This window comes from Podarcis vaucheri (genome assembly GCF_965113315.1).
Source record: "Podarcis vaucheri genome assembly, chromosome: 7".
Lineage (NCBI taxonomy): Eukaryota > Metazoa > Chordata > Lepidosauria > Squamata > Lacertidae > Podarcis > Podarcis vaucheri.
Window position 1 is genome coordinate 70,423,308 of NC_138765.1, and position 12,483 is coordinate 70,435,790.

A 12,483-nucleotide genomic window follows, 5' to 3' on the forward strand; every position below is an offset into this window, starting at 1 on the left:
AGAGATAAAGTAACCCTGAGAAGAAGAGTTCAATGTATATGGGGAAAAACTATTCCACATTAGGTATCTGCTAAGTATGTGCATTTCAGAAATGGATAAACAGATAAGATGATTTCACACACATGGTATCCTTTTTTCTATGTAGCTCAAGGTATAATTAAGAAAGCGCCCCTGATTAAATCCTATTCTTCTCTCCTTACTTCCAGTCTCTTACCACAATTGATGGATACCAAATTGGTACTCTGGTGACCAGATTTCTAACTAGTGAGAAAGGCTAGAAGCAAGTATTGCCAAATCGGTACCCTTCAGCCATTGTGAATTACAACTCCTCCTGGACCATTAGGAGAGCTGGGGCTGATGGAAGTTGTAGTCCAATGACATCCAATGTAGTCCAATCTTTTCTGTGAACTGCCCTGAGACCTATGGCTATAGGGTTGGTATATATACTATACAATAATAATAATAATAATAATAATAATAATAATAATAATAATCTGAAGGGCAACCCCTGGCTCAGAGAGTCAGAAGCCAGATCTATCTGTTTGTCGTATAGTAGGAAGAAAGAAGAGGTACATGCAGGAAATGCCTAGGGGAGGGAAATAATCTTTGACAATGAGAGTATTAGTTTGACTTTGGGGCCTTGGGATCTGGATGGGTGGAAGGCTGGGTAAATAGGGAAGATGGGAATTCTCCTCTGGCTCAGATGCAAACAGAGCCACAAAGAAGACTTGGGGTTGCGTCGTACTCGTCTCACATCCACATTAATGTAGAAATGTGCATGCCATTGTGTAAAGTATTAATACACTGAAGGTCTTTTTACTATCCAGAAGCTTATCGGAAGCTGTGCCGCTACCTTTCCAGAGAAAGTGAATCAGTGCTTGTGTGTATTGGGTAAGTCTACGTATTCCTGCATTCATCCTGGATATCCTGAACAGCTGATAAGTGTGGAAGCAGGTGACCACCCCCCCCAAAAAAAATACTCCCAAAAGCAGTGGGGGAATTTGCCACTACATGGTACAGGGTTAGCCAATGCAGTGTCCTCCAGGGGTTGTTAAATGCCAAGTCCCATCAACCCCAGACAGCATGATTTATGGTCTGGGCTTATAAGAGTTGTCGTAGAAGTTGTTGTGCGCGTGGGGCTGCAAGCAAGGGAGGGACCCCCATACATGGATGGTGGCAGTGTGACAAGTTTCCTGGGTTTGGGCAAATTACTTTTGATGTCGTTTCTCATCTTGGTCTATCCCTGAACGCAAACCCTGCTACGGTCCTTCTGCCACTAGATCCTGATCTAGATGCTCCCATTATACATAAACCGCTGCCCATTTCCCAATGGAAAGATCTCAAAGGTCCATCTACGATGGGATGGCAAGGAGAAGTCTGAGGTTTGGCTCTCTTCAAGCATCTTACATAGCACAAAAGGGTGCTCAGAGGCCAAACTAAACATGACCCTTTTGACAAGGTATAGATCAGCTGTGTGGACAGATGTCAGCGGCAGACCACCAGGCACACATACTGAGTTATGAAGAGGCTGTGCCACATATAGATGAAGCCTTTGCAATGCTTCAGTGATTCAGTTCCGTGGCAGTGCCCATGCTTCCTTCTTATATGTGACTGGGGAACTCATGGAACACAGGTATTGTTGGAGTTGATCAATGTCATCTTATTATAAGACCAATGAATATTCTAGAAAATAAAAATAAAGAAAACAGAACCAGCCATTTGCCTCCTTGTCTCAAACTGTTTGCAGGCTTTGAGATCTCCAAGAGTCAACACAATATTGAAAAAGATACCCTATATATAAAGTGCTTTGACAATAAGTGAGCCTCTTTTGGTTTATGACTTGTGTACCACAGCAGTGCTAGAACCACAGCAGTGTTTACTGAAATTTAAAATTAAATTACATTGTGAAGTTGTTGACCTTTTGGAAGTTCATTAAGGCTTCACATCAACATCTCGTTGGCCACTTTGAAAGCTGGGTGCTGGACTAGAATGTCCCATAGCCTGAGCCATCAGTGCAGACATTACTCTATGCATTTTTCTACATGTCACTTGGATGGGGAACAGTCCTACCAAAGTTGGAGAAGGGCAGATTCCAAACGCTGACTATGTTTCATTTCACATATTGTTTTAGAAAGTGTGAACTAGACTGGTTTGTCTTTAACTAAGAATAGGATTGACTTTCTCCCCTGCCCCTTCTCTCCATCATCTTCTAGGCAACGTTTGGCTCCTAAGCACCGCTGTCCTACACAAATCATGGACTGCATCACCGCCACTGAATACTTTTTGAAAAATGCAAGTGATTATGGGGTAGACCCTAATCGTATTGTCATTGCTGGTGACAGCACTGGGGCTGGAATTGTTCCCCTTGTCTGTCAACATCTGTTAACAAGAAAGGATCTCCCAAAGGTCAGAGCCCAGATCCTGCTCTACCCAAATATTCAAACACTGGACTACAACTTGCCATCTTATCAGCAAAACCGAAATGTCCCCATCCTGTTCACAAAATGGACTGTTGAATTTGACCTCAGGTTTATGAATGTGAAGCTAGCATATTTGGATCAAGTCCTGAAGGGGGCCCATGTTTCCGAAGAAATGAAGATGAAATACAAGAAATGGATCCATGCAGATCATATCCCGGATGAGTTTAAAGTCAGGGGCTATAAACCACCCCCGCCAGTCCCGTTTTCAAAGGAGCTGCACGAAATGATGAAGCTTTCTTTTGATCCCAAGCATTGTGCTCTTTTAGTGGAAGATGACATTGTGCGTCAGCTCCCCGAGACGTTTATGTTAACCTGCGAGTACGATGTGCTTAGGGATGATGGACTGCTATACAAAAAACGGTTGGAGGACAACGGTGTGCCCGTAACTTGGCACCATGCAAAGGAAGGATTCCATGGGATTCTAAGTTCAGTTGATTGGTTCTTTGAATGGCCATGTGCAAGGGTGGCAGCAGAGCAATTAACAAGCTTCATAAAACAATTCTGATCAAAAATCTGTTCTCTTTCCAGCATAAAGACCGTTCATTTTACTGCATGCAGTGCACTTGAAGAAAATGTTATGAAAATGATGTACAGATTATATTTAACACCAGCTAAATTGGCTAAAATGTACAAGACAAGAACTAACGAGTGCTGGAAATGTAATGGAAGGGAAGGTATCTTTTACTACAAGTGGTGAAGGTAAAGGCTTTCTGGGAAATGGCATATAATGAGTTAAAGAAGATGTTTAAAAGTACTTTTTGTTAAAAAAAACCCAGAGGCCTTTTTTACTGGATGTAGTGGGTGAAGAGATACTATGGAAAGACAAAAGATTGTTTATGTATGCAACAACCGCGGCAAGAATTCTTTTAGCCCAAAAAATGGAAACAGCAAGAAGTACCAATGAAAAAAGTGTGGCAGATGAGGATAATGGACTTTGCAGAACTGGGAAAGCTGACAGGAAAAATCCAAAACCAGCACGATCAAGTATTCCAAAATAAATTTATACAATATTTGAAAGATTATTGTGAGCAATTAACATCACTAGCAGGGTTGTCCGATGACCTGTAGTGAGAAATTTTCTACCTTTCTATTTTTATTTAAATTTTGAGACATTCTGTAATAAGTCTAATTAGAATTAGAACTGAAAAAACTTATAAATAGCAGTGATATAAAGGTTAATTTTGAAAGCCATGAGGCGGGAAGAAAAGAAATCGACAGGCTCTAAAGACCCAGGGCAGTATAGTGGATAATGACGATGTGAATGTATAACATTAAATGGAATAATAATAATAATAATAATAATAATAATAATAATAATAATATACCTCTCATCCAACTTTTGGGTGCCTCGTTTAGGGCTATAGAATGCACATAATTCTGAAAAGGATTCCTTATTTGTGATTGCTTGTGTCTGCCGATATAGTATGTTACATTTGGCCTAATCTCAGAGAGTTATATATAAAATGTTTGTCCTAAGTAGAATTGTTGGCATCTGTCTTGAGAGACAAAGGAGTGCACCTCCGGGGATGAAGTCAAACCAAAGTGATCTCTCTGGGGTGCAAGCCTGGGCAATGCATGTGGATGTCCTGGACCGCCTAGACGACAAGACCTCCATCCCAGCCTCACTGATGTGGTCCAAAGGAAAGCAGAGCAATACGTTTGTCACCAGCTTGGCTGCAGGGGTTGCTGGAAAGAGGCGTAGAAGGAGCCATCCAACCTAGGGTTACCAGATGTCCCCGGTTTCCGGGGACAGTCCCTAGATTTGCAAAGCTGTCCCCGGACAAATTCCGTCCCCGGAATGTCCCCAGATTTGCAAATCTGTCCCCTGGAAACATGGCAGCGGCAGCCTCAGGTCTGGCAGGCTTCAGGAGCTGCCCACTGGACATCCAGCGAGGAAAAATGGCAGGCACCATGGCAGCGAGCAGCAACCAGGCTGGCTCCAGGCTGTTGACTGCCGCTGCTGCCGTCACTGCCAAAGGGGAGCCGGGGACGTCCGGCAGTACAGATCTCCTGTCCCCTCCCCCCTTTGTTTTGATTGATAGGGAAAGGCTCGGGATTTGCAAGCGGGCAGCCGTTGCCCAGTTTTTTTAAAAAAAACTCTGCACATTTATATTTCACAGGGTGCGAAAGAAGGGCTTTGCACCTTTATACAATATGCATGTGAGCTTAGCTTGGGCCCAGGGTCTTTTGTCTCACCATCCCCACTACTGACTTCCTGTTGCTACTCAGCTTCAAAAAGAATAAAAAGTATCCCTGGATTCATTGAAAAAAATCTGGTAACCATAATCTAACCATTTTATGGATGCCACTCAGGATTTGTGTAGCATTTACAGTACTCCTTAGCCTGTATTTGGGAACTTGGGGACAGTACTAAACATTTGTTCATTGGCAGCTGGGGTTTATGGGCAAACTTTAAGACCCCAGGGAATTATATGAGAACTTAGTCTCATATAAGTAACTGCTTCCCACCTAGAAATTTACAGCCACCTTGTCACCTGAGGCTGGTATCACAAAACTCAAGGATGCCCTACCTGCAGTCCATCTCTTTAATGTAACATTTGGCAGCAGGACCTGTCACAGGGATGTTTCATGCTAAAGTTCAAAATGAGTCTAGCCTCTTGTGCTCTTGAAAGGGTTAGGGCCATTGAGAGTTGTGTCTCAGGGAAATGTATAAAACATTCTTTAACTTGGTGGGGTTTTTTGTCCACTCAGTTCTCCTACAAATCTGCTTCTGTTGGCTTTTTCAGGCAGTGATGCACCAAGCCAATCTCACTTCAGGAGTGGGTTGAGGTTTATGAGAAAAGTGTATCATAATAGCTAGTAAAATCTTCCTTATTTTATTGTGTTCTGGTGCTGTGATTCCTATCTTAAATAAATTCTGCTGCTATAGAAACAGCTGGTGTGAGTTATTGAAAATGGGCTCAGATTCTGATTTCAGTGTTCTGGACTATTTGGGGGGGGGGTCATGGAGGCTTCTGGGAGAAAGTGTGCTTCCCATTTTTTGGCTGAGGATTTGCAGAAGGGAGAGAGAGCTGAGGCACATCTCAGTCCTAGAGGGTCCCTGAAGGTTGAGTTGTCTAATTTGGACTCCTGCTGCAATGGTCAAAAGACTTTGGGACAACAATGCAAATTTATAATTCTAGGGAATTTAAGATAGCAAATACTCCAATATTTTTATCAGCAGTAACTGATGGTAGGGATTTTCCCTCCTGTTTATTGAAAAGGAGAATGCTTTGTCTTGCAAGAGAAGCTGTGGGTTTTAAGTTTTGCTTATGCATTTATCTACTTTATTGGGGTATTTATGTATGTTAATTGGTGTTACTTCTATACAGATGCGCAGTTCGATTGGTTTGCTAAACCTTTTCATTGTAAGGGTCTCAGAACTAGATCTAATGTGCTTGATTAACAGCCCCATCTGCCTAACGCACCCTGCAGGGTTTCTATGAGGCTAAACCATTGGAAAGCTGTGCAATCGCATTCCCTTTCATTGCAACTTATGCTTCTTCTGCCTCTTGTAGCGTGAGTGGGAGGTAGACCTCTGGCTTATCTGACAAGAGCAAGAAGGAGAGCACTAATTACCTGTTACAAATGAACACACCTTACATTCCCAAATCCTCATCTCATAAAATTGCAACCAGCATTGCTCCTGTGCCGTGTAAACCCATTCAAGTTAAACAAAACAACTAATTTGGATCTGTTCGTTTCAGGCCCACACAACTGAATGCAACTTATATTCACAGGTCATGCCAAAAACATTACTCTTCCTCTGGATTCATGACATGTGTTGGATATGTCCCATCTTTACCTCATTGTTTTGTTAAGATGGTGTAACAGCCTTACCTCTTGGCAACACCTTCTTAATAGGTCTATATTTCAATCCAGATAGTCCAGGCTATCTTCCTCACTGTTGCATTATAAAACCAGTTTGGAAGGCTGGGGAGTCCGATCACATACCAATGTATGTTGACTCCTTCCAGCTGCAGCAAATCATTCCTATGATTTCTACAGACTTGCTAACGTCTAGGGTTGTGTTGGAGGCACAAGATTCCACTTCCCTACCACTAAGAGTCTTCCCCTTATTGCCCCAAATGAGGTCAATATAGAAGTTTTTATCCAACCCTTTCACATACAGAGTTGTGGCACAGTTGATAAGAAACTAGCATCCATACCCTCACCCTTAGTCCCGCTTCCTTATATATCACAATTTTAGGTTCAATATCTACTACTCATTCCAAAGTGGGACTCCATTGCCTACAAGACTGTTATGAAAACAATGTGTCACTTACGGGCTCGCAACTCTTGGAACACTTGGAAGATTCAGGAATGGATTGGCTCGTACCCACCAATTTATCAGCATCTTAAAAGACCCTCTTGTGTATAACTACTGTAGCCCTGAAACCTTCAGAATATCTAGAAGTAGAAGCACCCAGAAAGGCAAGGTCTCTGTGATATATTCCCTGCTGATACAATCCCAGTTCTTTCCACTTGTTACTTTGAAATCAGTGTTGGCAAACTTTAAGATTCAGAATGGTTTAGGACAGGCATCCCCAACCTTTGGCCCTGCAGATGTTTTGGACTACAATTCCCATCATCACTGACCACTGGTCCTGTTAGCTAGGGATCATGGGAGTTGTAGGCCAAAACATCTGGAGGGCTGCAGATTGGGGATGCCTGGTTTAAGATCTTTCTTTTTAAAAATGATTTTCATTTATGTACATTTCAATAGTAATTTAACAATAATTCAGACATTTCAAAACTCGACTTCCTTCCTCCTCTTTCTGCGGTTCGTTTTTTTAATCACCATTCCCTGCATATTCTAAGTTATATTAAATCATTCTTTTATTCATCTATTGCGTGGACAGGCAGAGTCCCCCCAACATGAGGCGACCCCTGAGCAGAATAATGACTCAAGACAACATGCTATGGGATTAAAATTGGCCACAACTTTATTAAGTTTCAGATGTAGGGAGACCTTGGCTCAGGCATTGGGCGTTTATACTTCCCAGTCCCCAGCCAGGGATCTGAGAGACTTCAGGGTTATCCAGAATGTGTGGGGATTGGGCTGGCTCTGGAGAGCATATGTTCAAGCAGAGAGAGCCCCCGCCCCCGTTTCACTGCCTTTGGAGGGGAGAGCAATGACAAACTCTCGGCATATGGCCAATGCCTCCCCCACAAGACCCCTTTAATGGGGAACCCTGGTATCACCACTGCAAGGGGGGCGTGGGTCACAAATTCATGCCCCCCCCATTTAGGAAGATAGACTAAAGGATTCCACCCAAGGCCTGAAACCACCAAAGTTGTGACGTTTTGCTACGGAAACGGCAAAACCTGCCAAGGCAGGAAAATTACTTTCCAGCCCTTCAACAGTGACCCTGATGTAGCAGCACCTGCGTACCTGTGGAGAAGAAGTTAACCTGCAAAAGAAGACTTAACTGAGGGAGGGGAGGGTGGGAGAAGCTTTGGAGCCGACTGCCGCTTTGCAGGTAAGATTCACCTTCTGTTGTGTGGGCAGGACGGTCCCTCCCCTTACCTGGCCAATCCCCTGGCAATGTCTCCCCAGGTGGGGCTGAGGTAGGAGGAGACCTCCAGGTATCCAGCCTGGAGAGTATGAAACCAGCCTAAACTACCAGGAGTCATACTGGGATCCAGGGGGCTGCGTGCAACCACGCAAAAGGAGCCCCCATTTGATGTGGGAGCGGTCATTTTCATATATCTATACAGTGGTACCTCTGGATACGCACACCTCAGGTTACGTATCCTTCAGGATGCGAACGTGGCAAACCCAGAAGTATTTTTCTGGGTTTCACCACACGCGCATGCACAGAAGTGCTCTACCACACCGCGCGCATATGCAGAAACAGCACCTCCGGTTGTGAATTTCTCGGGATCCAACCGGAGCTCCGGAACGTATCCTGTGCGCAACTGGAAGTACCACTGTATTTTTTTCAAACTCCAGCTTGTCACAGTAGTCCTGCCAATGTTTTTGTCTGTTTTCAATTTGTTTGCAAATATTCAATATACCATTTCCATTCCTTTATAAAAAGTTTACTATCCTGATTTCATATTCTTACGGTAAGTTTTTCCATTCCTGCATAGTCCATAGGTGTTGTATACATTTTTCTTTGGTCGGGGTTCCATCCTCTTTCTATTTGGGGGGCAAATAACATTCTCACAGATTTTCCAAGCAGAAGCTAGAAAAGAAAGGCAGCACAACTTGGGTTCCAAAGATGACAAAAGTTTCAAATTTATTTGCATAGAAACACAAAGATGGCTAAGGACAATGTTTCCCCAAAAAAGCTTGATCTCCGCTTTTGGTCAGCACATCGTGCTCAGAATGGTGTAAATCCCTAAGTAGGCCATTTGAAATAGGCCTGGTGTCTTGCGCTAGCAGCAGTGGTAGATTTGGGACTCTCAAATTTCAGTGGCATAGTGTGCAATGGAAAAATTTGGTGCCCCCTGCCTCTTGCACTCCCAGAGCAGCTGAACCAGTTTTGCTGCCCTATAACCACCTCTGCCAGCAGATTCTGCCTACACTGCCCTTCTAAGACCCTACATGTGTGGAAGGATGCACGAGGGCCAGGATACCTTTAGATCGTAGTGAAGAAGGCTACTATTGCTGACAATGGTCTTCATTGCTAAACCTTAATCACTACAGGAGGCTAAGTACTAAGTAGGCTCTTTTTGTTCCTTCATACATGTCTCCGCCCTGTGATAATCTAACTCAGTTAAAATATTTGCAGAATCAGATGAAATATCTTGCATAGGAAAAGAAACAAGGGGAATGAAGGTTTGGGACGTACCATATTATGAAGTCAAGCAATTATTTCACATGTGGGGTTGTTGTTTTTTAAAGAATTTAGACAGTCCTATAGAAAGCTGCAAACAATTTGAAAATGGAACCCTGAGTTCTTGCAGTCCTTTGCTTCCATAACAACCTTTGATGGAATTATGCAGTGCATAATTATGTGATGTTAATTCACCAAGAAGCTGGCTTGGCTATTCCAACAATTTAATCCTTGCTGATTAGAAGGGACTCTGCCATACAGCCAAACTCCGCCCCCAAACTCACAACTATATCATGAATGTCCATTTCTAATTCAGAATGGATCAGGAATTGTACCAAACATTAACTCAGAGGATGCCCATTGACATTAATGAACATGACTTTGCTTGGCTGCATCAATTTCTGTGGGGCTATTATGAGTATAGATTAATTGGATACAACCCACAGACCAGAGTCTCAGAGAATCTCCACTTCAAAATCTGGTTGAAAGGAGAAGGTCTTCATTCATAGAATTCATAAAATCATGGACTTGGAAGGGACCCTGAGGATCATCTAGTCCAACCCCTTCAATGCTGGAATATGCACTTGTCTCATATGGGGATTGAACCTGCTGTTGGTATCTCAGCTCACAGTCAGAGGTACCTGGCCTCCCCCGGTCAAACTGAGTGAGATACTTGTTGACCTTCCGTCTGCGTCTCCCAGCAGGCTAGGTCGTAAATCGGCGATTCTCCTCGTTAGACGTGAGAAGAACACACCCTCTGCTTCTCTCTCCCTGCTTCCCCCCCCCCAGGGAGGGGAAATGAGACAGACAGGAGTCCTATTTACATGTCTTTTATTCCTGTCACGACTCCTCCCCTGTGCTTCCAGCACAGGTCAGATGACACTCTGAGCTAACATCCGGTGCTCAGTACAGAGAATAGACTCCCCCTTTTTCCCAACAGTACAGTTCGAGACAACAACATCCTGTTTTGCTTTCCAGCCACCTGCAGCTGGCTTTTGCATTGCTGCTTTTCCCTGACAACCTCCCCCAAAAGCATCAATGAGCAAAACATGATCCAGAGAAGAAAACAAACAGTTGTTATACATATAACAGTCCCCTGTTGTTTCAGTTCCACCCTTGGAACTCCCCACCACTGGTTTCACCAGTGTACCTCTCTGGTTGTCTGGCTTCCAAGGAATGAGTGCGTCTGCATTACCTTGGCTAGCTACTCTCTGTTGTGTCTTTGTCTCTGACTTAGACACTGCTTTAACCTGCTTTGAGTTGTTAACAATAGCAACACATGCAATAGCTAAGTTAGCAAACTCTTTTGAGTACCTCTTTGGTGGTACACCCTTTGTGACTCTCTCAGACCTGCGTATGAGGTGCTGATCCTCTCTGCTCACTGGTTCAACCTCTGGACTTTGTTGAGAACTAGTAGCAATGGCAAACAGTGGTTCTTCCTTCATTTGTGAAGGTCTATCCATTATGTGAGATTTCCTCTCAATGACTGTTACAACTGAACTCTCTGAGCTATCACTGTCATCATCAGTACCACTGTAATCTGTGTAATCAGAAAAATCATCATCTGAATTGTCACCTGTGGGGAAATGTGTGTACAACTACCCGCTCTTGTTCTGGAGCACTCTCTAGAAGCTTTGTGAGAATCACCTGACCAGATTCAGACAAAATTACTCTGTAGAGACCCTTTTCATATCCCACAAAAATGCCTCTGGCATTCTTTACTCCATCTGGAGCTTCTGTTCTCACATGAGACCCGAAAACCTTAAAATAGGCAACAGAAGGTTTTCTATGGAACAGTTTCTCAAAAGGAGAACATCCCAACTCTGTTGAGACCTTTCTCACCCACACTTGAAGATAGGACGCTAGCGACTCGGCCCAATATTCATGTGGCAAATGTAAACTCAGCAATTGCGCATGCATCCCCTTTTGCAATTCTATGTTCACCCTCACACAGACCCCCCTGTTCCATGCTTCTGCCGAAACAGCAACTTTGTGGTCTATCCCTTTTCCATCCAGGAACTTCTGAAACTCCTGTAACAGAAATACTGGTTTGTCATCTGTGAAGAGACAATCAATGTTAGCATCATGCATATTTTTAACCTTGTCACAAAACTCCTGAAACCTTTCTAAGGTCTCTTGTGGTTTCTCCATCATAAAAACCCAAGAATAATTAGTGAAACAATCCACACACACAAGGTAATATTTTGCACCACCTCTAGATGGTTCTAGAGGACCAATCACATCAGCATACACCCGGTGAAATGCTCTGTCGACCTTCTTGGTCACCTTCCTGGTACTCGTGTTGGTCACACCTGCAAGAGAGATTTCGTTAGAACCAGAAGAATTACATTTCATGTAATCACTTTGATCAAAAGTCAACAAATACAGTCCATCTTTCTCTCTGGCAGTAAGAAACAGTTCTCCATCTTTGTAGATCTTGCAGCTTTTAGCATCATAGGACAGTTTCAGTCCTTTCTTTGCAATCTGCGATACACTCAGCAGATTAAATCTCAGTTCTGGAACCAGGTAACATTGTTTATAGTCGTTCAGACTCTCAAGATACACAGCCCCAATTCCGGTCGCTTTCAGCTCCTGACCGTTGGCCTGTTTCACAGCGAAGCTTTGCTTCTTCACCTTCAAAAACAGTTCTCTGTGTGGGCACATGTGTTTTGTACATCCCGTGTCGATTATGAACACGTTCCCAACATCTGGCGTGGTTCCTTTCGCCATCATAGCCTTTGCAGGTTTCACCTGGCACTTGGTACGGCTTTTGCCTGATGCCTCAGGCTTCGTAGAGCTGCTCTTGGCTCCTTTTGACTGGCGTGGCTTTCTACAGTTTCGCTGTAGATGCCCAGTCTGTCTACAATTGTAACATCGGACAGCGCTCAATGCTACAGCATGCTCTTCAGTAGCACCAGCAGCGGGGAGATTTGAACTCTGTTCTTCCCTCTCCCTGTCCTTCACTTCCAGTGCAGCAAGTCTGTCGTGTTCATTAAGGACCACCGCACACACTCTCTCCGCGGTCAGGTCCGCCGCAGGTAGGGAACCAAGCTGACTGGCAACAACCTTGTAAGTCCGATTCAGGCTGTTTATCATCATGAAGCAAAACACTTCCTCCTGTAGATTGAAATTGCGTTCCACCATCTGTTGACGCAGAAACTTCATCTCTGTCAGGTGCGTTTGAACATCTCTATCAGGCACTAGTCTCAGATTGGTCA

The 12,483-nt window shown here is 43.7% G+C and overlaps 1 protein-coding gene and 1 long non-coding RNA gene across 3 annotated transcripts in view; one reads left to right on the top strand and one right to left on the bottom strand.

Moving 5' to 3' along the window:
* The window catches only part of LOC309536559, a 32,373-nt gene that overhangs the window by 14,489 nt on the left and 5,401 nt on the right, over positions 1–12,483 (bottom strand). The gene's annotated exons all lie outside the window — the stretch shown is intronic.
* The window catches only part of LOC309536244 (arylacetamide deacetylase-like 4), a 35,718-nt gene that overhangs the window by 12,371 nt on the left and 10,864 nt on the right, over positions 1–12,483 (top strand). The window contains exons 3-4 of one of the 2 annotated variants that reach the window (XR_014221498.1): positions 828–891; positions 2,214–3,389. Coding sequence is in view for 1 of the 2 variants with exons in the window: in XM_082230268.1 (XP_082086394.1) it covers positions 828–891; positions 2,214–2,985 (836 nt within the window). In the remaining variant the exon portion in view is untranslated. Of the gene's footprint in view, positions 1–827; positions 892–2,213; positions 3,957–12,483 lie in introns of those variants that run through there. The other variant, XM_082230268.1, reaches the window with a different exon arrangement.